General features: G+C 44.8%; 2 protein-coding genes across 5 annotated transcripts; both read right to left on the bottom strand.

Annotated features, from left to right (window-relative positions):
• Positions 1 to 597: 597 nt before the first annotated feature.
• Positions 598 to 15001, bottom strand: BCL2L15 (BCL2 like 15). Its single transcript, XM_047784967.1, has 5 exons — positions 14887 to 15001; positions 7708 to 7859; positions 7035 to 7156; positions 2992 to 3216; positions 598 to 2376 (listed from the first exon to the last, which is right to left on the bottom strand). The coding sequence occupies exons 1-5, from the start codon at positions 14940 to 14942 to the stop codon at positions 2359 to 2361; spliced, it is 573 nt and encodes a 190-aa protein (XP_047640923.1). The 5' UTR covers positions 14943 to 15001; the 3' UTR covers positions 598 to 2358.
• On the bottom strand, positions 14610 to 25934 carry AP4B1 (adaptor related protein complex 4 subunit beta 1). Of its 4 annotated transcripts, none has more exons than XM_047784964.1 (11): positions 25840 to 25934; positions 25404 to 25593; positions 23564 to 23788; positions 22178 to 22308; positions 21385 to 21532; positions 20553 to 21049; positions 19323 to 19406; positions 18278 to 18423; positions 16557 to 16764; positions 15775 to 16056; positions 14610 to 15388 (listed from the first exon to the last, which is right to left on the bottom strand). In XM_047784964.1, exons 2-11 carry the CDS (start codon positions 25514 to 25516, stop codon positions 14967 to 14969), a joined length of 2256 nt encoding a protein of 751 aa, XP_047640920.1. In that variant the 5' UTR covers positions 25517 to 25593; positions 25840 to 25934; the 3' UTR covers positions 14610 to 14966. The 4 variants fall into 4 exon arrangements, with proteins under 4 accessions (XP_047640920.1, XP_047640919.1, XP_047640918.1 ...); XM_047784963.1 differs by having other exon boundaries at positions 25744 to 25893; XM_047784962.1 differs by having other exon boundaries at positions 25716 to 25878.
• Between the last annotated feature and the right edge of the window lie 31 nt (positions 25935 to 25965).

Here is a 25965-nt window from a genome sequence, read left to right as displayed (position 1 = left end):
ATATATATATCAAAATGATTACTATAAATTAGCATATCCATCACCTCACGTAGCTACAGTTTGGGTGTGCGAGAACTTTAGAAATCGACTCTCTTAGCACCTTTCAAATACACATTACAGTACTGTTAACTCTAGTCACCATGCCGTAGGGTAGAGCCCCAGGACTTCTCAGCTCATAGGAAGTTTGTACCTTTTGACCACCTTCACTTATGTCCCCCCCCCCCCCCGCCCCCCAACCCCCGACCCGGTAACCGCCAATCTGCTCTGTCTCTACATTGTCCAATTTACATTGCACTTGCTGAGATGTGCACTTGTTCTAATGCACTTGTGGAACATTTGCACTTGCTCAAATGCATAGACAGAAGAATCTTATTTTCATGAATAGAACAGCATCAGTCAAAGTGAAAATAGTGATTCCACCTAAGAGGTCAAATACAATATAAGGACACAAAGAAGTACATCAAGTGTCTTAAATTGGTAGCCCAAAAAAAAGCTAATTTCTACTAAAGGGAAACATGAAATCTCATTTCTGGATTATAACCTATTGTGATTTATCTAAGGATAGAGGAAATAGCATAACTTGAAAAAGTCAAAATGTATTAGCAGCACTACATCTTTATTTCTGTGCATCTAGGGGAGCCAAGTGGCGGGGTGGCTGAAGGGAGGGGATGTGGTTAGCTTTGCTGCACTTTAGCCGAAGCCATTAACACCTCTCTTAAAAAACAGATAGAGCAATGCTTTTCTTCTTGATGTTGAGGTACGTTGTCTGGTTTGGGGGCTTAGAGATGAAGGAGCCTCTACTTGATGACAGCCTACTAGTCTATGAAATTATTAAGAACTATTATGGGATACACAGACCACAGAAACCACATGCTTTACTTCCAATCACTTGCGGCAGGGCCGGGGAAATGTATGCCCACCGTCAAATACTCAGGAGTCACAGAGCTCTCTGATTTGCCAAAGGTCCTAGAGAAAGTGTGGACTATGCAAGAACTAACAAACACGCAGATTAAATTCTGAAAAAAAGAGCTGAGTAACATACAATTCTGTTTGGCAGGAATTATCGGGATTGCAACAGAGTTTAAATTACTCGGGGAGAAATGTTCATTTAGCTTTAGAGCAGGGGTCTGTAAACGTAAAGAGCCAGATAGCACATATTTTAAGCTTTACAGGACAGGCCGTATGGTGTCTGCCATGACTACTCATCTCTGCCACTGCAATGCTAAAACAGCCATAGATAATATGTAGACAAGTGAGTGCGGCTGCATTCCAATCAAATGTTCTTTACAGGAAAAAAAAAAAAAAAAAAAAAGCAGTGGGCTGATTTGGACTGTAATTTTCCAACCTCTGATCAAGTGATGGTACTCAAATTTCATACATACATCAAAATCAGCTGTGGATCAGATTTAATACGTAGGATCCTAGGCCCCAGCCCACAACTACAGAATCAGAATCCCTATAGAAGGGGCCTGGAAATCAGCAATATAGAAGGTCCACAAGTGGTACGTGACCCACACTTTGAAAAACTCTGTGGTATGTAGCTGGCTTCATCTACGCTGGGATGGCCCCACAGTCCTAGAAGTGGGCCAGCACTGCCCGCATCCTGAGGCAATAAAAATGCAGTACCTATCCTACTTCTCTTTGGCCTTTAGTAGAAAGGCAGATGAACAGACTGCTATTTTTTTGCTTCCAACCTTGAAAATACATAAAATAATTTGGCTCAGATGAAATTAACACGAAATTTAGGTTATGAATTTAAAAGAAAGTCCTCAACTTAAAATAACAAGATTTTCCAACCGAAGATCTCCCTGAGATCCTTTAGACTGCAAAATTAGTGACAAGCCTTACCAAAGGAAAGGGCTAAGTCTGAAGGGCTGGTGTACCATGTGCTCCCTTCCCCCTGCAACACCTCCAGCAAAGGCCTGTCCTGTTGCCTGGAATTCCACTACTAACAAGTTACCACTTTGCACCTGGAAGTCTTTGCTTCAACAAAACTTCATTAAAACTCACATAAAATCATGGGAGTTCCCTTGTGGCTCGGTGAGTTAAGGATCCAGCATGGTCACGGCAGCAGCTTGGGTCACTGCTGTGGTGTGCGTTTGATCCATGACCTGGAACTTAAACATGCCACAGATGCAGGGGGAAAAAAAAATCACCTAAAAAACAGAAAGTATGAAATCTCTGTAGACTTCTGGGAGCTGCTCCTAACTTAACGATCAGTAGAAAATAGATTATTTGGCTAAGTTTAATTCTGTCCAAGAGAAAGTGGTGTTTGATTTCGTTGTTTCTCTGTTTTAACTGCTGGAAATCAATCACCCGATCAGTCAAAGAAGTCCAGGAAACAGCTCCTCCTCTTCTTCAGCTCTCCAGATTTTCCTAGGAAGGACAACGAACAACCTACGGTTAAAGGGATGGCCATCAGGACCTCCCTAAAGAAATCAGAATGACCTGCAGATACCTCCAGGGAATGCAGCTCTTTGTAAGGCTTCTGATCCTGAGACGAAGGGGAGAGCTCTACAGGGGCAGATGGTCCTATGATCACTAAAACCTGGGCCTAGAATGCCTCCTATCATCATCACCACAGCAGATGTCACTGATGGTTCTTTGTTAGATGACGGTAAGATGATTCTGAATTTCCTCAACACACATCCAAAGATGTTAGGGAAAGAAGATCCAGAAATTTACTAGGGAGCAGAGTGAAGTCAGACTGAGATTAGAACCCCACCATCAATATACTTCACAGATGATTATGAAAGGAAGTGGAAAGTCACTTGACAGAGTTGGCAGTCAACATTTTAGACAGCCTGACACTGGGGTCTAGGACTTGCTGGCTGAGCTTCTGACTGCTCCCCTTTGAAAAATCCTGGCATTTTCAGCAAAGTTGGAAGGCCTGTTTTCCTGTGTGGTTTCCACTTGACAGAAAGAATCGCAACTGGGAGACCTAGAAACAGAGCAAATGTCTAGCAAAGCCAGGGGTCCCAAAATACTTACCCAACCTCCCTGGCCCTGGATGTACTCTCGGATGGCACTGTTCCCATTGATCATATTTCTCATGGGCGTGGCCACCTGTCTTGCTACATCAGGAGCCAAGTGGGCCACATATTCAAGAAGCTTCACTGACACTCCCAGGAGGGCTCTCTCGTAAGCCAAATTAGAATCCTGAGCGCACCAGGCCTTGCTGAGAGACTTTACTATGTCCTGAAATACAGCTTCTGCCTGGGGAAAAACACAGAATATATTAGCAGAGTATGATTAAAAAAAGACAGGAGCCTGCAGGGGTAGGAGTCTGGTAATGCATGTATCTCTCAAAGAGTGGCAGGTGTACGTTTGTTGCATCTGAGGGCATCTTAGGGAGCAGACAGATAAACTTTCCTTATTTTAATATTTTAAATTTATTGTAGGGAGTTCCTGTCATGGTGCAGTGGAAAAGAATCCGACTAGGAACCATGAGGTTGCGGGTTTGATCCCTGGCCTCGCTCAGTGGGTTAAGGATCTGGTGTTGCCGTGAGCTGCAGTGTAGGTCAGATCTGGCCTTGCTCTGGCTCTGGTGTAGGCCGGCAGCAACAGCTCTGTTTGGACCCCTGGCCTGGGAACCTCCATATGCCGCGGGTGCGGCCCTGCAAAGACAAAAAAGATAAACAAAAAATTTATTATAATGGGTATTAGAAGAAAACATAAGTAGCCCATCAAACCCATGATTTCAGATATTATTGCTCAGAATGGATGAAATGATTAAAAGAAAAACAAAAGGATTAAAAAGAGTAAGCATATGACAGTATAGGTGGTCAAAGTGCGAAGGTATGGCTTGAATGACCAAAGTCTGGGAAACTCTAAAGTGATAAAACAGCTTTTTTTTTTTCCTTTCCCAACATTTTGGTCCAAAAGCCATTAGGTGAGGCCAAGCAAAATCCACCGTAGTGTAGTCTAGGAGGGCCCGTGGTGGTCAGAGCAGGGTGTCAACCCAAATGAGCTGGAAGGGCATCATGTGGAAAGTACTAGATTCTGGTTTCTAAATATTGTTCTCCATTAAAAGAAACCAGAGGCGTTCCCGTCGTGGCTCAGTGGTTAACGAATCCGACTGGGAACCATGAGGTTGCGGGTTTGATCCCTGGCCTCGCTCAATGGGTTAAGGATCTGGCGTTGGCGTGAGCTGTGGTGTAGGTCGCAGACGCGGCTCGCATCTGGCATTGCTGTGGCTGTGATGTAGGCCAGCAACTACAGCTCTGATTAGACCCCTGGCCTGGGAACCTCCATATGCCACGAGTGCGGCCCTAGAAAAGACCAAAGAAAAAAAAAAAAAAAAGGAACCAGAGCTCCTTAGGGAATGGCTAATTTCAGGCTGAGGTTCGGAAAATTCAAGATTTCTGTCAGAAATTAAGGAAGTGGAGCTCCCTGGCGGTGCAGTGGGTTGAGGATCTGGCATTGTCACTGCTGTGGCTCAGATTGCTAATGTGGTGCAAATTCGATCCCTGGCCCTGGAACTTCCAAATGGTGCAGGTGCAGCAAGCAAGCAAGCAAGCAAGGAAGGAAGGAAGAAAGGAAGGAAGAAAGAAAGGAAGGAAGGAAGGAAGAAAGGAAGGAAGGAGGAAGGAAGGAAGGAAGGAAGGAAGGAATTAAAGTACTCAGAGAATGATAGTGACATGCAAAAAAAACACTGCCCAGATTGCGAGGACTCCTGCTGGCAGAGATAGGGCAATTTGAGCATACAAATGAATAACAATGGAGTTCCCATTGTGGCACCGAGGAAACGAATCCAAATTGTATCCTTGAGGATGTAGGTTTGATCCCTGGCCTTGCTCAGTGGGTTGGGGATCCAGCATTGCTGTGAACTGTGGCATAGGTCGCAGACAAGGCTCGGATCTGGCGTTGCTGTGGCTGTGGTGTGGGCTGGCAGCTGCAGCTCCAATTCAAACCCCTAGCCTAGGAACTTCCATTTGCCACAGGTGTGACCCTAAAAAGCAAAACACAAACAAAAACAAATAAACAACAATAGGAACAAATTGCAACCCACTAAATGAAGTAGGAATTCATGAGTCCATGCTGGTAAAAAGGAAATCAATGAAGAGATTCAAATGGAGATAAGGGACATCTAATGGCTTCAGAGTACCTCCCTACAAACATTTACTAAGTAAGGGGAAAGGATTAACTTGACAGTGAAGAAGCCTTGCAGATACCATCTTAAGTGATTAAAATTCCACCAGTCCCACAAAGGGAAATCTGTGCCACTTGATGGGATGCAGTGAGATGGACTTGGCAACATATTCCTACCAAAGGGACATCTCTTGTATCTCTTCAAGAGGAAACATCAAACAAACCCAAACGGACAGTCTACAAAATAACTGGCCCAGGAGTTTCCGTTGTGGCTCAGTGGTTAACGAATTCGACTAGGAACCATGAGGTTGCGGGTTCAATCCCTGTCCTCAATCAGTGGGTCAAAACACTTATTGGGTTAAAATACTTATTGCGGGCCTCCTGTATATCAAGTTTTGTTCTAGGTTGTGTGAATACAGCTTTGAACGAAACAGGATAGATGTTTGCTCACACAGTATTATATGCAGATGGGAAGAGGTCGTGCTAAGGATAATAGCTTCTTTTTTTTCCTTATTTTTATTTTTATTTTGGATAATAGCTTCTCTAATACCTCATAGAGGGGTGTAAGGATTAAATGAGATAATAAGTGTAAAGCATTTAGAATACTGACTGGTACATGGTAAGTGATAAGTTAATATGAGCTGTCATTTTTTTTTTTTTCCTTTTTAGGGCCTCATATGGAAGTTCCCAGGCGAGGGGTCAAAATGGAGCTGCAGCTGCCTGCCTATGCCACAGCTACAGTAACGCCAGATCTGAGCCTCATCTGTGACCTACACCACAGCTCACAGCAATGCCAGATCCTTAACCCACTGAGCGAGGCCAATGACTGAATCTGCATCTTCATAGATACTAGTTGGGTTCTTAACCTGCTGAGCCACAATGGGAACTCCTGAGCTGTCATGATTGATATTAATCAGAAACATCTTCTAGAGCATTGTCTATCAATATTTATACCCAATACAGAGTCCAGGAACCAGGACTCTGAAGAAAAGCCAGATACACCCTAGTGAACTGCTGTAAATATTTATCCTTAATTTCATCAGACTTGTCAACTTCCTATTCTTCCTGTATATAATGTTATTGCTGGACCTTGAGGAAAAAAAGACAACCACTACCAGCAAAATAAATATTAAAACAGGTGCATAAAAGAATAAAATGTTTTACCAAGAATAAAGTGCTAGGGAGTTCTCATTGAGGCTTAGTGGTAACTAACATCCATGAGAATTTGGGTTTGATCCCTGGCTGCCTCACCCAGTGGGTTAAGGATCCAGCGTTGCTATGGTTGTGGTATAGGCTGGCAGCTACAGCTCTGATTTGACCCCTAGACTGGAAACTTCCGTATGCCACGGGTGTGGCCCTAAAAAGACCAAAAAAGAATAAAGTGCTAAATATATGTTCTATGCCATTAAGCACAACTCTGATGAAAAATACGAAATAACCTGAGGCTGATCAGCCTATGCTACAAACTCTCCACCTCGGAGTTCCCGTTGTGGCTCAGTGGTTAACGAATTCGACTGGGAAACATGACGTTGCAGGTTTGATCCCTAGCCTTGCTCAGTGGGTTGAGGATCCAGCGTTGCCGTGGGCTGTGGTGTGGGTTGCAGATGCGGCTCAGATACCTCTTTGCTGTGGCTCTGGCATAGGCCAGTGGCTACAGCTCCAATTCGACCCCTAGCCTGGGAACCTCTATATGCTGTAGGAGCAGCCCAAGAAATGGCAAAAAGACAAACAAACAAACAAACAAACAAACAAAAACAACTCTCCACCTCAATATCACCTAGGCCTTTACTCCTACAGAACTGGCAACTGAAGAATTCCTGCTGCCTTTCCTTGAATGTGTTAACCCCCCAAATCTTTCCTAGAACATTTCTAGTCACATTCATATAGGAATAATGCTTGAAATTTAAAAAGCAGCAAACAATAGAAGGTAGTGGAAATCTGACCTGTCCCTGAATGGTTTCTGCAATGATGCTTTTGGCAGAAGCTTCCAATTCTCCATTGAACTTGTCACCCAACATCCGAAGGCGACCAGCAATGATGGCCACATCAAAAGAGCAAGCTTCTCCTAAAACAGAAGGAAAACATTTGTCACAGTGCTTGAAGGGATGGCAAGTTCTAGGAATCTGGGCATTGGACTTCTAAACAATTTTGGCATTGTTCCCTCTTAAGAAAATCTTCAATATTCCATCAATACCAACAGACAGAAAATCTCCCTTCAATGAGAATTACTTTCCCTTCAGACTCTGCTAAAAGCTTAGAGTTTACCTTTTAAAACTTAAAAAACGTAAGAAAATGGAGTTCCTGTTGTGGCTCAGTGGAAATGAATCTGACTAGCATCCATGAGGTGGCAGTTTTGATCCCGAGCCTCGCTCAGTGGTTAAGGATCCCCAGTTGCCGTGAGCTGTGGTGTAGGTCGCAGACGCAGCTCAGATCCCGAGTTGCTGTGGCTGTGGTGTAGGCCAGCGGCTTCAGCTCCAATTCAACCCGTAGCCTGGGAACCTCCATGTGCCACCAGCACAGCCCTAAACAATTTTTTTAAATCCCCAGAAAACTTAAGAAAGCATATTCAGTTTCTCTAATTGACTAGCATTTACCACCTCAGGCCAAAAGCCTTACCTGAATCTGTTTCATCTACACCACGTAGGCTCCGGTTAGCAACCTGGCAAGAGGGGCCTAAGAAGTCTGTGAGTAGAGAATCCACAATACATTCCGTTTGCTCCTCAAAAGTTCGGGGGGGTTTCATTTTCGATGTTTGCAGCCGAGTTTTCCTTTTCCACAAAACAAAGCAGTTTTCAGCTCAGCAGCAAGTCCAAAACACTGGTAAACCAGATGTGTCTACCTCTTGCAAAGTTTCTTAATGGGACATGGAGCCCTGGAGTCTTTCCTACACCTGTCTTCCAAAGAGTTGCTCAGAAAGGTGGGCCTTCTCTGAAGAGCTCACCCACACTTAAGTGGGGAGGTTTTGCTGAAGACTTTCAGCTCTTTATCTCAGAGCCACGCCCAAGCCAGACCTAAGGTTAATGAATAACCTTAAAAGTTAGATAGCCAACCTAGAACTGAAATAGAGTTGAGGAAGGGCCTCTTGGGTAATTTCACTAAGAAACTTCCTGTTGGGTTCCGGGCATGGTGTAATCTAAAGGAAAAGTTTGAAGTTTTATATTACACAAGCATTCGACTCCTGACTGGCATTCATTTGCCATAACCACACACTGAGTATTTACTGAGTGCCCTTGTCTAAGGAACTACACACATACTGGGCACTATAAATAACCTGGAAAAGTGACATAGATTATAATTCCCGTCCTCATGGAGTTCACACTTCAGCATGAATGATACATGAAGTGACTAATCACATAATTTCTTGTGTTTATTGAGGTACAGTGAATTATGACAAAGTGTATAGTAAGGAAGGCTTCCCCGAAGCAGTAACATCTGAGATGAGCTCTAGGACAAGTAGGGATTCATGAGGCAAAGAGTAGGAATAAGACCACTCCAGGTGGAGGGAAGAGGATATATACAAGATGAGCAGGTGAATAAAAATTTGGGCATTTTGAGGTGTTGTAAATGGAGATAACACAGAATATTTCATAGGGAAATAATGAGGATTAAATAAGACAAGGTTTTGTGGAATGACCCAGCAGTATCTAAGACACTCCTTTTAGCCCAAGGCCTAAAGACCAGGAGGAAAGGGATCTGGGATTTATTCTCTAATGGGATTAACTGAGATTTTCCTAACAGGGTTGAACTCCATCCTTGTTCTACAGATTCTCAGGATTGGACACTTAGACTTAGCAGTTGCCTTCTTAATGTAGCTACACCTAAATTTTGGGTTAGCATCTGAGGAGCAGCATTCAAACATATCAGCCCTTCCAGGATATTTTCTTTTTTCCTTTTTATTTTTTAGGGCTGCAGGTGCGGAATATGGAAGTTCCCAGGCTAGGGGTCTAATCGGAGCTACAGCTGCAACAACAGCAACAGCAACATGGGATCTGAACCATGTCGGCAACTTACACCACAGTTCATGGCAACCCTGGATCCTTAACCCACTGAGCGAGGCCAGGGATCGAACTGGCAACCTCATGGTTCCTAGTTAGATTTGTTTCCGCTGTGCACCTCATGGTTCCTAGTTGGATTTGTTTCCGCAGTGCCAAAATGGGAACTCCACTAAAGGCCTTTTTTTGTGTGTCATTATTTATCATTAGGGCTAAAACTTGTTTCTTTTTTTTTTTTTTTTTGGCTTTTTGCCATTTCTTGGGCCACTCCAAGCATATGGAGGTTCCCAGGCTAGGGGCCAAATTGGAGCCATAGCTACTGGCCTATGCCAGAGCCACAGCAACTCGAGATCCAAGCTGCATCTGCAACCTACACCACAGCTCATGGCAACGCCGGATTCTTAACCCACTGGGCATGGCCAGGGATTGAACTCGCAACCTCAGGGTTCCTATTCGGATTCATTAACCACTGAGCCATGACGGGAACTCCAAAACGTCAGTTTCTGCTAAGTAGCCTTCAGACTTTTGTCAGAAGATCGCTCATCTCTGAGGCCAACCTCCTTTCACACTGGAGCTGGCTATTGACAATTTAAGGATTCCGATAAATACATTTACAACATACTTCCAAAATAATATACAAAACAAAAAAAGCTTATAAGATACTCTCCAATTGGTGTTAAGTAGCTTGCTCAAGGTAAGTGGCAGAAGAGAAACTTAAAACCAAGTGTGTCTTACCATAAATAATAAACCTTTTCCCACAAAGGTTTATTGATATGCTTATGGGTAAATGCCATCTTGGGAATTTAATCTTTGCATTATCTTATCTTTTTTTTTTTTTTTTTGTCTTTTTGCCTTTTAGGGCTGCACTCTGAGGTACATTGAGGTTCCCAGGCTAGAGGTCCAACTGGAGCTACAGCTGCCAGCCTTTGCCACAGCCACAGCCATAGCAATTCAGGATCCTAGCCCTGTCTGTGACTTACACCACAGCTCACAGCAACACCAGATCCTTGACCCACTGAGCTAGGCCAGGGATCCAATCCACATCCTCATGGATGTCAGGTTGCTAACTGCTGAGCCATGACAGGAACTCCTTATCTTATCTATTCTTTGCATTATCTAGTATAATCAAGGTTGTAAAGCCATAGAAAAGAGAGTATACCTTCCTTGAGCAATGTGGGGTAAAATTTTCTCCTCCTTTTATTTCTCTCTGAATCTGCAATGGATCAGTCTCCCAGCCATCAATTCCCTTCCCCCTTAGTCCACGTATCCTTCATTCTTGCAGTGCAAATATTGTATCCTGATTTCACTACTGAAAAATGAGGCTGACATTTTTTATCACTATCATTTGCTTCTCTTGCTGCTCTGGCCATAACAATTTCTATCCCTTTCCCAAAGCCTTATCTTTTTATACCACTGGCTCAAAATCCAAGATCTTGTCATGTGCACCCAGTCTGAATGTGAACGAGAATCAATGTGAAGACCTGCAACTAGGAAAATAAGTTTTTTGCCTCCTAAATACCCAGTATGTGAGAAAAGGACATTCAAAAAAGAGGAAGAGGGAGTTCCTGTCATAGCACAGAGGAAATGAATCTGAAGAGGAACCATGAGGTTGTGGGTTTGATCCCTGGTCTCACTCAGTGGGTTAAGGATCCTTTATTGCTGTGGCTGTGATGCTGGCTGGCAACTGTAGCTCCGACTGGACCCCGAGCCTGGGAACCTCCATATGCCACGGGTGTGGCCCTAAGAGGCCAAAAAAAAAAAAAAAAAGAGGGAATGGAGGCATCAAACAGTCACTGATCCACAGCAATAAAATTATCGTCAGGAACTATGCAAATGATTTTGCCTCTACAATGTTCCAAAGCACCACTTTGGAATGTCATTGGTGGACATTCATTACATGTTACATATCACTTACTAAGACAGATATTAAAAAGCCATTTTTCTAAAAGCACAGCATCAACTATTCTGACGGATTTTACAGATAAGTGTCTACTTATATCACTAAGCCATACATTTGCAGAAGCTAGAGAGAGCTCCTAGAAAGAAGGAATATTAAATAATTAATTTCATGGTATACCTTCATGGTATTTTATAAGCCTTAGTCATTTTTATAGTTAAAAGAAATCAGTTCTTCATTGAGATCATTTTAAAATTACACTTCTCAAAAGCAACAGTTTCATACTTTGCTCTGCCCCTTACGTTACAGAAAAGCAGCTAAAATGGGACTTAATTGTCTAAAAGTTCCAGTAGTTGGGATCACTTTAGTAACATCCGACTGCTGAGCCATACCTAATTTTCCTTCGGTCAGCTTTTTTTTTTCTTTTTAGTACCACACCTACGACACATGGAGGATCCCAGGCTGGGGGTTAAATTGGAGATACAGCGGCCGGCCTATGTCACAGCCACAGCCACATCAGATCTGAGCCATGTCTGTGACCTACACCACAGCTCACGGCAACGCCGGATCCTCAACCCACTGAGTGAGGCCAGGGATGGAAACCGCAACCTCATGGTTCCTAATCAGGTTGTTTCCGCTGTGCCACGACGCAAACTCCTCAGGTCAGCATTTTTTTTTTTTTTTTTTTGGTCTTTTTGCCATTTCTTGGGCTGCTCCCACGGCATATGGAGGTTCCCAGGCTAGGGGTCGAATTGGAGTCACAGCCCCCGGCCTACGCCAGAGCCACAGCAACGCAGGATCCGAGCCGCATCTGCTACCTACACCACAGCTCATGGCAATGCCAGATCCTTAACCCACTAAGCAAGCCCAGGGGTCGAACCTAAAACCTCATGGTTCCTAGTCGGATTCATTAACCACTGCGCCACGACGGGAACTCCCTTTTTTTTTTTTTGTCAGCATTTCAATTCAGTCTTTAATTTTTAAAAAGTTAATCAATTTATTCAATTTCTACCGCTTAAATCCTGTTCCCTGTAACACTTTTTTTTTTCCTTTTATTTTTTGGCCGCCCAGCGGCAGATGGAGCTCCCAGGGCAGGGATCAGATTCGAGCCTTAACCTTAAACTAAGCTGAAGCTGCAGCAATGCCAGATCCTTAACTCACTGTGCTGGGCTGGGAATCAAATCCCAGTCCCAGTGCTCCCAAGACGCTGCCGCTACAGTGGAAGCTCCCCTTGTAACACTTTAAATTGGCAGCACTTAACACTTTCATTTCTTTTAGTACCTAATTAAACATTCACAGTTTAACTGAACAAGTCAAAATATGGAAAGCAATTCTGAAGCTGTTCTGATCGCCCTACTTCCAGTCCCTGGGGATCCATGGTCTAGATCAGTCTTTCTCAAATGGGGGCAATTTTGCCCCCCATGGTACCTTTGGCAATGTCTGATGACATTTTTAGTCGTCACAACTGGGGGTTCCATTGGCATCTCATGGTATAGAGCAGGGTACTGCTAATAATTATCCTACAGTGCACAGGAAAACCTCCCACAGCAAGGAATTAGCTAGCCCCAAATGTCAATAGTACCACTTTTGAGAAACCCTAGTCTAAACAGAATTCCATCTATCATCTTTTGTACAGTCGACACGCTACAGCAAAACACACTTCAAACACCAGTCCCAAAACATCATCAAAATCTAATTACTTACATACAGCCATCTATTCAGCACTACATGTTGAGTCATTACTATGTGGTAGGCACTACAGCGACTAGAAGGAAAGATAATCACTGTCCTTAGAAACTGTCCAGTGGACAATCACAAAACCCAGGCCCTCGCCAGAAAATTCAGTACTGTCTGTTATTTACACCTCTTAAAAGCCTAGTTGGGGAGTTCCCGTCATGGCTCAGTGGTTAGCGAATCTGACTAGCATCCATGAGGATGAGGGTTCGATCCCTGGCCTCACTCAGTGGGTTAAGGATCTGGTGTTGCCATGAGCTGTGGTGTAGGTCGCAGACGTGGCTCGGATCCTGCGTTGCTGTGGCTGTGGTATTGGCTGGCAGCTGCAGCTCCGATTGGACCCCTAGCCTGGGAACTTCCACATGCCGAGAGTACGGCCCTAAAAAGACAAAAAGACCTTTAAAAAAAAAAACCCTAGTCGGGAGAAATGATGGGTGAAGCACTCTTTGAGGGATATGCAGTCCATCTATGTATCTTGGTAGAAGTTCTTGAATTAAGCTGGGTGATATTTAGGTCCTATTATCTTTAGTCCTTGAAAAAATGCCCTCACTAAGCTCCATATTAGTTATGCTCTCTGCCTACGTTAAAGAACACTATAAGAAAGCCCTGGGAAACCCTTTACTAACTCCCTACGGGAATCTTCTTTTACATACCTATTTTTAAATTACAGTATAGTTCACTTACAATGTTGTGCCAATTTCTGCTGTAGAGCAAAGTAACTCAGCCATATATATACACACATATACACACATATATATTCATATATATATATATACACATATATATATTCTTTTTTCCATCACTCTTAGGAATCTTCCACACATCCCTCTGTGCCATCTATGTGAAACTACGTGTGAATTTCTCTTAGAAATTAGAATTGAAGTGTTTCTTCCTCTATGATGCCAACTATGTATTTCTCTTTATTCTGAATGCCAAATCACTTACAGAGCTATATCTGAGGCTAAACTGTACCAACTATGCAGGCCCTTTTGGCCTGAACATTTTGTATACTTTCCAATCCCAAACTCAGCTAGTCTTTTTTTTTTTTTTTTTTTGGTTTTGAGGGTCACACCCATGGCATATGGAAGTTGCCAAGCTAGGGGTCCAATCAGAGCTACAGCTGCCAGCCTACACCACAGCTACGGCGACTCGGGATCCAAGCCACCTCTGGGAACCTCAGCGCAGCTCACAGCAACGCCAGATCCTTAACCTTCACTGAGTGCGACGAGGGATTGAATTCTCATGGATACTAGTCGGATTTGTTTCTGCTGAGCCACAATGGGAAATGCCCTAACCCAGCTGGTCTTAACAGATATTTTTATTTTTCCTATGCCGAATTCTCTGGTTATTTACACTTTGCCATCATTTTATTACATCTGTTTTTGCCAGAAGTTGTGTCAATGTATAAAACATGGCCAGGAATAAATAAAATTAAAAGTGAGAGTGACAAAACAAACAAACAACAATCACAATAGGATGGCTAGACATCTGTACTAACTGCTTTCACAGCCTGAACCAGACCCTCATGAAGGCAGTGAGGGTCCCAGAAAGCTTCCTGAAAGAGCCTGTGCCTGAGCTGAACACCGAAAGACAGACTAGGTGTTAGTTAAAGAGGATATGAGGGTGAGGAAATGCCCCAGGCAAGAAACAAAAGCAGGTGCCAGAGTGCAGAGGCAAGAGAGAGCCTCGTGTATTGAGGAAACCGCAAGTGGTTTGCTCTTGCCAAAACAGAGGGTGTCTTGGAGAGTGCTGAGACATGGCACCAAGAGGTTCTTTACATGCCACGCCAAGGACTCTGAACTCTGGCCTATGAAGCATGATTAGAAATATGAGAACAGTACAGATTACAGCAATAATCCCGGAAAGAAAGACAGCCTCTGCAAATGACAACTCCATCAGTTTCCAGGTCTCTTTAATTAGTAAAACTGTCCCCTGAACTGATTAGGAAAGAATCCAAATTCTTTTTTTCCATCCCTCTTAGGAATCTTCCACACATCCCTCAGTGTGGGATGTTCCCACCCCCTTACCAACAACCTTAACCTTTACAACATCACCTGGAAAAATGGAGCCACCCGCCAACAGCTATGAGAAGAATAGGTCAACGGCCTTTGGACAAAAACCTAAGAATCCTACTCCCCAGATTCCCACTCGCCTTGGCGTTTTTGATATTACCTGGACTTACAAGCAGCTATAATAAGAAAAACCAAGGAACTCTGACAGCTACTCATTTCATCAGGACAGGGAAGAAGCTGTTAGGATTTTAAGTCTCCAATCGTGCCAATCACAGTTGCTAACACAGAAACAAAACTGTTCAGTGCCTCCGTCCTCGGCTCGTTTTGTTTCACAGAGATCTGCAAGGTCTCGGGCTCCCACAGCAGCTCTGTGAGGAACAGACAGCCTCGGTCATCCCGAGCACTGAGGTAGGCTTTCCACGGCTGCGCCCCAGCCCTGCTCATGGCGATGGTCTGGATGTTCACGACTTGCAGGGCCATCTGGAGGGTGTCGGGATGGACCACTCCCTGCCACGGGAACACCTGCTGATGGGCAACCTGGAGGCTCAGCCATGTTTTCTCAAAACACTCGGCAGTGAGCTGGTGATTGGGGACTAGCGTGAGGGCTCCGGAATCAGGGAGTTCTTGCCCGCTCTCCTTGTTCTCTTCCGGAATCAGGGGTCCTAAAAGAGTCAGACGGCTCGTGTAAGACATGTTCTTAACCTGGGGGAACCACATTTGTCTTGTTTTGTTTTGGCCACGTCTGTGGCATGTGGAGGTTCCCAGGTCAGGGATTAAACCTGCGTCACAGCAGTGACCTAGCCAGAGCCTTAACCCGCTAGGGCACTGGGGAACTCCAACATTTTTTAATCTAGATTTCCAAAAGTACTCCGCGTGTCTTCTATCTTTGGAGAAATGGCATAAAGCCAATGGCCAACTTCTTTCTTGTTCACAAAGACTTCAGATTCCGAGAACAATCTGAGGTTTAGCTAGGTACCCCACTCTCTATCAGTCATTACAAAAGATAAAGATTTTTAATGACAAGATAGAAAGTAAAGACTGTTTTTACCTGCTGTAGCAAAGGATGTGGCGTTAGGAAGCTCTGGGCCATGACGTTCTACCCCATGGCATTTAGAGATGGTTGCCCAGCGGGCTTTGCCATATACTGGCACCAGTGTGTTGAAGTCTGAGGCCCAGCTGTTCACAGGTCTTTCTGCCTGATCCTCCAAGAGTCCGAGAGAAGGGTCAGACTTAGGGCTACATAGGATCCGCTTCACTTCATCAATGCCAGATAAGAGGAGGCGATAATAGAAGAGACCTCGGTCCCGTACTGCCATGTCCTTCTCTTCCTCTGAGGTGAGACAACAGACTAAGTTAACTAAAAATAAAGGCCCTTGGAGTTCCCGTCGTGGTTCAGTGGTTAACGAATCCGACTAGGAACCATGAGGTTGCACGTTCGATCCCTGACCTTGCTCAGTGGGTTAAGGATCCGGCGTTGCCGTGGGCTGTGGTGTAAGTCGCAGACGCGGCTCAGATCCCCTGTTGCTGTGGCTCTGGCGTAGGCCAGTGGCTACAGCTCCGATTCGACCCCTAGCCTGGAAACCTCCATATGCCTCGGGAGCGGCCCTAGAAAAGGCAAAAAGACAAAATAAATAAATAAATAAAAGCCCTCTATCTACCCCTGGGCCAACCAAAATAGCAGGAAAAAAAAAAAAAATGAAGGATGGAGGAATCCCTAGAAGACGCTGACATTTCCTTCCAGGGTCCCAGACACAGCTCACTGAACAGTGAAAGCTGTGAGAACCTTTATGACTGGTCATGGCAAATACTATTTCCTTCCGAAGAGCTTACCTATGCAGTAATATAACAAGCGCCCCAGCATGTCCTGGCACTCGGCGGGCCGTGAGAGGAAAAGGCGCAGCAGAGCAGTGAGCAGCTCCATCTTGACAGCTGGGAACGCCTCCGACTTCACGTTCTCTACAAAGTCTTCCAACACATAAGGAGCATTGGGGATTCTTTCCCCATGGACGCCGAGCAGCCAAATAAGCGCCTGCTTCCCCTAGGGAGTACAGGGGTAAAAACAGGTGCTCAACATTTGGCTGCTCCAAACACAGGTGAGAGTAGGCAGTTGCAGGTTTTGCTTTTCCCCAGTGTCAGCAGAAAAGGTGCAACATTTTTTTCACTTCAACTGGCATTTATTGATTCCCCTCCTCCCACTACAGTCTCTACAACAAACAGGAATAAAATTCTACTACACAAAAGGAGACTCTGGACTCTCATAGCCTGTGCTGCTTACGCAATAAGGCGTCCTCAGTTTTGGGGTCTCTAATCCAACTTGGAGTTTAATGTTTCAGTGGAAGCTACTGGAAGATTTCCCTAAGTTACTCCATTAAAGTGGTGATTAACAGCAGAGTTACCCGCAAAGCTTCTTGAAACTATATGTGTCAGAGTTCCCATCATGGTGCAGCGGAAACGAATCTGACTAGGAACCATGAGGTTGCGGGTTCGATCCCTGGCCTCCCTTAGTGGGTTAAGGATCTGGCATTGCCGTGAGCTGCGGTGTGGGTCGCAGACGTGGCTCAGATCTGATGTATCTGTGGCTGAGGTATAGGCTGGCAGCTTTAGCTCTAATTCGACCTCTAGCCTGAGAACTTCCATATGCCATGGGTGTGGCCCTAAAAAGCAAAAAACAAAAAAAAAAACAAAAAAAAAAACTATATGCATCTAGGGCTACCATACCTGATCATTTGAGCAGACCTGGGGTTAAGCCCAAATATTTATAAAAATTCCACAAATTATTCTAATTTTCTTTCCTGTATTTATTTATTTTGTCTTCTTTAGGGCCACGCTCTCAGCATATGGAGGTTCCCAGGCTAGGGGTCAAATTGGAACTGTAGCTGCCAGCCTATGCCACAGCCACAGCAACTCAGGATTCGAGACACATCTGCGACCTACATCACAGCTCATGGAAACACTGGATCCTTAACACACTAAGCAAGGCCAGGGATCAAACCAGTGTCCTGATAGATACTAGTCGGGTTCATTAACCTTGGAGCCATGACGGGAACGCCAAATGATTCTCATTTTCATGCCAACTAAAAACACCATATGTCTAAATTTCTGACGCAGATCTGTTCACAAGAAAAATGGTGTCAAAACATTTATAATAAAACTGGAGTGGCTCAGCAGTGACTAGTATCCATGAGGACTCAGGTTCGATACTTGGCCTCTCTCAGTGGGTTAAGGAACTGGCATTGCCATTAATTGTGGTGTGGGTCGCAGACAAGGCTTGGATCCCTCGTTGCTGTGGCTCTGGTGTAGAACCCTAGCCTGGGAACTTCTGTATGCTGCATGTATGGCCCTAAAAAGCACACACACACGTAATAAAACCATAGATAAATGCATAGATAAATAATGGATATCCCATCTACACCAAAAGAGAATCCAAGGTGGCAATCAATTTTAAGAATTTCCACTTTAGATACTGGGTAGAAAAAGCAATTATTCTATCTCACAGAGCAGGGTCCCGAGCACTCCCCCTCCACCGAGAAGTAAAGGAGAATTACAGTCACCTCGCTGTCTTGAATGTTTTCTTCACAGCCGGGCAGGGCCTGACACACAGCTTCCGTACACTGAGGGCACAGCCAGACCAGGTCTCGGAAAGTTTGCACCACCACTACAACACAGCTCAGGATACAAGAGCACAGGATTAGTGCCTCTGTGCAGGAAAAGTCACATATTCAGACTAGATTGCTGGGTGACTGTCTGTAAAACGGGTGTCGGAGGGGTCGTCAGTGGTTACCAGAGAAATGTCTGACATGGACAGTGATGTCTTAAATGAATGTGGCTCTTAGCCAGTCGCCATGAGGATAAATGAATCCATGTATGCAAAGGCACTAGGCAAACCAGAAAGACGTAAACAGATGTGGGGAGTGCAAGTTGTCGAATGAGACTCTGAAGACAATATAGATGGAGCTGCCAGGGCTGGGGCTACAAGCGAGGTGCCAGGGTGTAAAATTTAAGGAGACACACAGAGTTGGCACAAAGCTAAGAGTGGGTGCCTCTTTAAATGTTTGCATTCTAGGCACTTTGCTTGCCTCACCCTTGGCCCGGCCCTGGAAACCACTGCTTACAGTATGCTGCCATAAAGCAAAAAGAGGGGTAAAGGTGGGGAAATGACATACGCGGTCATCCTAGCACCCTTCCCATCTACAGAAGAGCCTGTAGACTCATGGCAACCTGAGACTCTCTACCTTGTTAGATCTATATGTTCCTCTGATGGCAACAGATGATGATGCAAAGAAACGCTGAAACCTCTGTTATTCAACAACAAATATGTTTTGTGTAACTACTATAGGCCGAGCAATTAAAAAAAAAAAAAAAATATCCAGGAGTTCCCATCATGGCTCAGTGGTTAACGAATCTGACTAGCATCCATGAGGACGCAGGTTGGATCCCTGGCCTTGCTCAGTGGGTTAAGGATCTGGCATTGCTGTGGGGTGTGGTGTAGGCCAGCAGCTGTAGCTCCAATTAGACCCCTAGCCTGGGAACCTCCATGTGCTTAGGGTATGGCCCCCTCAAAAAGAAAAAAAAAAATCCTAGAAAGGTATCTGTTACCTGTGGTAATATGCTCCTGCCGAAGCCCCAGCAGCTCTGTTAAAATCTGCACACATTGATCAGTGTAGGTCCTGGCAATGCCACCTACAGAGGAAGGGAAAGCAGAAAAAAGTGTTAGGTCAAGTACTACCACCTCATTCTAAAATAATTTCCCACCAGCCAAAGACATGCAGAGCCAGAAATACCTAAAAAAAAGAAAAAAAAATCACTGCTTGCTTGATGAAATAAGGATCTAAAGTTGCCATAAAGGGAACTTTGGTAAAAGAGAATTTCCCATTGAACAAGGTTGAAAACTTCTAGTAACAGAGCTATTTATGCAGCAGCCAGTTTGCTGTAACACACCTGCACAGGAATATCCCTGCTGGAGACACCTGGCAGCTGGCTCCTGACTGCAAGAATTTCTATGCTCCTTTGTTCCCTCCTCTGCCCCTAAAAATAACCACACTTTATTCTACATGTGAGGGTTTCTTCTCCTCCTCCACTTGAAACCCTCCAAAACTTAGCTCCCTGGCTGCTTGCATTTTGTGATTCTCTCTAGCCTTTTACATTCCAGACATGGTAGCATGAAAAGGTCTATAAGTCTTAGGTTTTATTCTGTTTGGTTTACACAGTACAAAACATAGCCCAGAATAGACGCTCAATAAATGACTGCTGAATTAACACAGGACTTTAGGTCAGGAAAGCTGGGTTCCAATCCCAGTTCAAGAACTATATGACCTTTGGGCAACTTAAGAACCCCACAGTGACTGAGTTTCTTCAAGTTTTTCTTTTTTCTGGCTGTACCTGTAGCATATGGGAGTTCTAGGCCAGGGATCGAACCTGCACCATAGCAGTGACCCAAGCCACAGCAGTGACAACGCTGGATCCTTAACCTGCTGAGTCACCAGGGAACTCCTGGGTTTCTGCATGTTTAAAATGAAGTTAATAACACTTATGTACTTTTCTTGACTGCCCCACAAGACTGTGGTAACAGAACAAATAGTAAAGTATTTTGGATAACAGACAACAAGAGGCAATATAAATTGTGCTACAGTTTGAGTCACCCATAGTCTATATCTTAGAAGACATGGAATACCAGTGTTGACCAAAAAATCCTTCTGCCCCCACCTGGTTTGCAATTCTTTGGCGCAAGGTACTTGGTCTCTGAAGCAAGATTCATTCCCTTTTGGTCTCTGTGGTTTCTGGCTGGTTGGTCTGGGCTCTCAAAAAGGAAAAGCAGCAGACACCTACCTATGGCAAGGATGGCAGCCTGCGCGAAATCAGCGGACACGTCAGTGCAGTACCCCCGGAGCTCCTCCAGCACCTGCTGCACGTTCTCGTCGTTCACCAGCTCACATAGCACCTCCACCTTCTGCAGCTTGATGTAGTGGGGCTCCGAGTAGGAGCAGAAAAACTTCTTGTAGTGGCTGCTAAAGTGACCCGGCAAACTGTGCAGGATCTGGCGCACGTGACAGAGGGCAGCAAAGCAGAGCTCACGGCTCTCTGAAGAACAGGCAGCCAGCAGAGGTCCCTTGACTTGCACGAGCACGTCAGTTTGCACATGGGGGAATTTTTTTGCCAAGATCAGAAAGAGTTTGGTGGCTCCCATCACCACACCTGGGCTGCTGCTCTTGAGAAAACTGTCCAACAGATTGAGAATGTCAAACAGCTCCTCCTCACTGCGGGGCTGGTAGCGAAGCAAAAAGTTCAATACTTCGGCCTGGCCCCACTGGTCCAGTTTTGGCATTCTATCCAAAAAAAGAAAACAAAAGTGCTATTGCAGCAACAAAATTAGGACCTCCTCCATGCTACTACCATGTTACTAGTCATCTGTTCCATCAAAACGAGGGGAGAATTCTTGAAGATAGGTTGTGGCATAACTGAATTACTCTGTTTATTTATCACTTAAAGTTTACAAAAAAATAAGGCTTTAAACCCCCAAATGCGCAGTTGTCTAAGGTCAAAGATATGATCACTGTAGCACAGATCCAGATTCAAGACCTCTCCTCAAATTAACACATCGAAAAGATCCCACTAATATGCAAATCTGATCATGACAAAAAGAGCACAGGGACATCCAAACCGATTTAAGAGATGGTGGGCGATGGGCTTATTGATGACAACACCTCCTTCCTGCTTCAGGATTTCCTCGAGAGACCTCAGGCAGTTCACAACCACAATTGGATCCTGGTCACGCAGCAAACTATATAATTCATTTACTAGGGCACCATCTATAAAAGAGAACAAAGACCTGGAATTCCCATCGTGACTCAGTGGAAACGAATCTGACTGGCATCCATGAGGACACAGGTTCCATCCCTGGCCTTGCTCAGTGGGTTAAGGATGTGGCATTGCTGTGATCTGCGGTGTAGGTCACAGAGGCAGCTTGGATCCTGTGTTGCTGTGGCTGTGGTGTAGGCCAGCAGCTACAGCTCTGATTCAACCCCTAGCCTGGGACCTTCCATATACCATGAATGGGGCCCTAAAAAGACAAAAGACCAAAAGAAAAAAAAAAAAAAAAAAAAGAACAAAGAAAAGCTTCAGAGTCACAGGGATAGAGCCAGAGTAATGGTTCCTGGTAGACAAAGCAGAACTTCTCTGCTACAAAAATAGCAAAGGCAGTAACAAACTACAAGGCCAAAACATTGCCATTTCCAGGCTGTTCTATGTAGCTGATGCAGAGGATCTCACCTGGGACCCAAAGAAAGGACTTATCTAATCTAATCTCAGAAAAGAGCCCTGTATCCTACTACAAAGAAATATACAGAAGTGCAGCCACAATATCATCTACCAAAGCAACACAATCTTTTACAAAGTCAAACATAAAATAGAAATATAAACAGATATTGATCATGATGGATTACACTGAAACGTACCCACTTCAGAGTCTCCTTGAAGATTATGCATCTTGGCACAACCAAGCACTGCGACTCTTCTGACATATGAAGCCTTATCCCGCAGACCATTGAGAATAGGCTGTTGGATATATTCCTGCACGCCAGGCATCCTAAGCAACACATCCCAGAGTCAGCCAGATCCTGAAGTACTAGTTTTTTTTTGTTGGTTTTTTTTTTTGTCTTTTTGCTATCTCTTGGGCCAATCCCGCGGCATATGGAGGTTCCCAGGCTAGGGGTTGAATCCGAGCTGTAGCCACCGGCCTACGCCAGAGCCACAGCAACACGGGATCCGAGCCGCGTCCGCAACCTACACCACAGCTCACGGCAACGCCGGATCATTAACCCACTGAGCAAGGGCAGGGACCAAACCCGCAACCTCATGGTTCCTAGTCGGATTCGTTAACCACTGCGCCACGACGGGAACTCCCTGAAGTACTAGTTTTGACATAATTTAGCTCCTATTACTTAAGAGAGGGTTCAGTGTATGGGTTTTTTAATTATTCATTATTTAAACTCAATGAATTTTATTATATTTACAGTTGTACAAAGATCATCACATGTATATGTTTGAATATGCATCAGTCAGATTCTTCTCCAGCAAACTGGAGAAAGATCCTGTCAAATTTAAAAACCCTCACTTGGTTTTTCCACGTGGAATAATGCCGCACGGGAAGGTTTAAAATGTACGCATATATGTATACACACACACCTACATGTACGCACACACACATACACACACGAGTTCTCACTGTGAAGCAGTGGGTTAAAGGATCCGGCATTGTCTCTGCAGCAGCTCAGGTTGCTGCTGAGATGCAGGTTTGATCCCCAGCCTGGCACAGTGGGTTAAAGATCTGGCGTTGCTGCAGCTATGGCATAGGCTGAAGCTGCAGCTCAGATTTAATCCCTAGCCTTAGAACCTCCACATGCCATAGGTGTGGCAAAAAAAAAAAGAAAAGAAAAAAGAAAAAAAATCCCTTAATGAAATCATAAACATAGCTTTTTAAACCAAGGTAATGGCTGAAAACATGAGTTCAAGTTACAACAGTGTTTTCCTCAGTATTAAGGAGTTCAAGTAAATAGTCATCATTGAAAACCTTCCCTGGGAATCCCTATTGTGGCTCAGTGGTAATGAACCCGACTAGTATCCATGAGGATGCAGGTTTAATCCCTGGCTTCGCTCAGTAGGTCAAGGATCTGGCATTGCTGTGGCTGTGCCGTAGGCCAGCGAGTGGCTACAGCTCCAATTTGACCCCTAGCCTAGGACCTTCCATGTGCTGCAGGTGCAGCCCTAAAAAGAAAAAAACCCTGCCTGATGCCCACGTGAACTCATCAGCCCAAGATACAGGTAGGGAAAGGGGTGCTCACCTGAGGCTACACATGCTCCGTAGCGCCAGCCCTCGCACCATTGGGTTGGGGTCCGAACAGTCTTTGCACAGGGTATTGATGGCCAGGAGAGCCAGATCTGGTTTCAGGGGGGCATAGGCACACATGTACAGATAAACCAACTTCTTCTGAACAATATCTACAGTGGCACTGGCTTTCACCATTTCCATGAAAACACCAGACATGTCCAAGCCCTGAGTCATGTGCCTGAAACCAAAAGGCATAGCAGGAAAAAGTAAAATATATAATCCCCAGCCTACAACAGACAACGTTTTACTTATACCTATCCTGGATACCCAACTAGATTGTGATCTCTTGGAGGGAAGTCTATCATTTCACACAATACTTCATACCATGCACCTGTAGTAAACGTTCTTCTATTCATTCAACAAACAAACTACTAAACTCCTAGTACATTTCAGTGACATTCAGGTTTTACATTCCAGGGATATGTTCTGGGGACAAAATCTTTTTTTTTTCTTTTCTTTCCATTTTTAAAAGTTTTATTGAAGTATAATTGACTCACAATGTTGTGACAATTTCTGCTATACAACAAAGTGATTCAGTTATGCATGTACACATATCTATTCTTTTTCAGATTCTTTTCCCATGTAGATTATCACAGAATACAGGGTAGAGTTCCCAGCAAGTCCTCTGGGGACATAATCTTGAAGAAGGCACGGTCTCAGATATCTAGGAACTCAAAGTCTACCAAGGAGCCAGACAAGAACACCACTAATTACAGAATGATAGCTATTATAGTATTATTAACAGAAGTAACAGAAAAGATGCAGTGGAAATCAGATCTAACACTGCCACGAAGCTGTAAAATGTTTCCACAGAGGAAGTAATTTACTTGAGCTGAATGAGCAGAAGCTCCAGGAAAGTGTAGTAGATAGGTAATGAGACACACTTTGAGGCATGTAGACATAAGCAAGAATGGAACATTCTTTTGAGAGTCTGCAGGTAGTTGGGTGTTTCTTGGGTGCTATGATAAGAAATTTGGACTTTATTCTTTAGATCGCTGTTTCTCAAAGTATGATCTCCTACATGAATTAGAGAGTTTACCTGTTTCAAAGGCAGATTCCTGGGTTCTATCCCACTGTACTGAAATGAGAGTTACTGGATTGGGTGAAATTTTTATATTTTCCTAAAAAGCATCCCCAAGGGACTTTGTGCATACCAATGTTTGTGACCCACAGGTCACTGTCAAACTCGTATGCTGCAAAACCATTCTGAATGAAATGAGGTGCCAAGGTGACCTACTACTAAGCCAAGGCAACTGCTTTTATAAAGGAAACTAGAACAACAGAGTGCCAATTTTAACAAAGTGGAGGGGGGGGATGGATATTTAGAACCATGAATCCACACCATCTGACTCAAGTAGTGAAGATCAGGTGTCAAGACTGACGCCCATGCTTGGTCAGCTGGCTGGTGACATTCATCAGCCTAAATAACAAGCAGAAGAGCAGGTTTGGGGAGCCGGGAGGGATGTAAGTGCTATTTTTGCATGTCTTTGAAGACATATCCAGGTTAAAATCACAAGCAGGCAGTAGGATGTGTGGGCGGAAAAATAAAAGAGGAGGTCTGTACTAGGCATCCGAAGCCAGCTGTATAAGTCCAAGAAATGGATGACAACACCCAGCTGAGTCAAAGAAGTAAAATATGTCCCACAAGGGAGACTTAGATGGCACTCCGGAGAAGCAGCAAGACCAAATCATACGACTGCCATGTAAGAAAGTTCATTTACTCCTTCCGAGAGGCCAGGGGTAGAGAGCCCTGATGGGGGTGGCCAGGGGGGAGGTGGGGCGTTAGGTGATACCTAATCACGCGCTGGATGACATTCCGATAGCGCAGCCTATCAGCCTGAATGTGAGGGTTACACAGAGCCTTCTTCAGCTCCTTCACCACATCCTCCGAGCCAAGGTACGGCATCTTCTCCAACAGTCACGGGGCAGTTCCCACAGATCCCTGGGTAACTCGTGGGCTCCTTCCAGCCCTGATGTGGGAACCTGGGTAAAGGAAAAGTCAGTCAGTGAAGACACTACAGGCGCGATGTTGCCCCAGCCTTGGCTTCCCCAGGGCCGGCATCCAGGCCCAAACTTCAACCCTCTCGCTGCGGGGCGAGGCCCACCCTAAGCTGTGCGGTTCCATCCCCGGACCTGCAGACAGGTTCACCCCGTCCACAGATCTCTCCCGCAACCTCTAGGGCCCGGGGCGGATTTCCAGCCTGGCAGCCAACAGTCCGCGGACCCCACCCTCTCCGGTTCCAGCCTTTCTTGCGCCTCCACGCGGTTGCGGTCACCGACAGGCCCAATCAAGCTTTCTGCGGAAGTCCCGCCTCCTCGAGAGAGACCACGCAGAGCAGCTGCCAATCACCCGCT

The sequence above is a fragment of the Phacochoerus africanus genome, chromosome 6 (genome assembly GCF_016906955.1).
Source record: "Phacochoerus africanus isolate WHEZ1 chromosome 6, ROS_Pafr_v1, whole genome shotgun sequence".
Lineage (NCBI taxonomy): Eukaryota > Metazoa > Chordata > Mammalia > Artiodactyla > Suidae > Phacochoerus > Phacochoerus africanus.
The sequence above is the reverse complement of the archived record's forward strand: the minus strand, read 5'-3'. Positions and strand labels throughout refer to the sequence as shown.

Bases quoted from the DNA above. Each gene is read 5' to 3' on its own strand.
- AP4B1 (XM_047784964.1), bottom strand. From the start codon at position 25,516: ATGCCGTACCTTGGCTCGGAGGATGTGGTGAAGGAGCTGAAGAAGGCT. The intron at 22,309-23,563 runs GTGAGCACCCCT...TGTGTTGCTTAG, and splicing joins CGGAGCATGTGTAGCCTCAG to GATGCCTGGCGTGCAGGAAT. The intron at 16,765-18,277 runs GTGACTGTAATT...TGTACTCCCTAG, and splicing joins AAAACATTCAAGACAGCGAG to GGGAAGCAGGCGCTTATTTG.
- BCL2L15 (XM_047784967.1), bottom strand. From the start codon at position 14,942: ATGAGTAGCTGTCAGAGTTCCTTGGTTTTTCTTATTATAGCTGCTTGT. The intron at 7,860-14,886 runs GTAATATCAAAA...TTTGTGGAAAAG, and splicing joins ATAGCTGCTTGTAAGTCCAG to GAAAACTCGGCTGCAAACAT. The intron at 7,157-7,707 runs GTAAGGCTTTTG...CTTCTGTTTTAG, and splicing joins TGTAGATGAAACAGATTCAG to GAGAAGCTTGCTCTTTTGAT.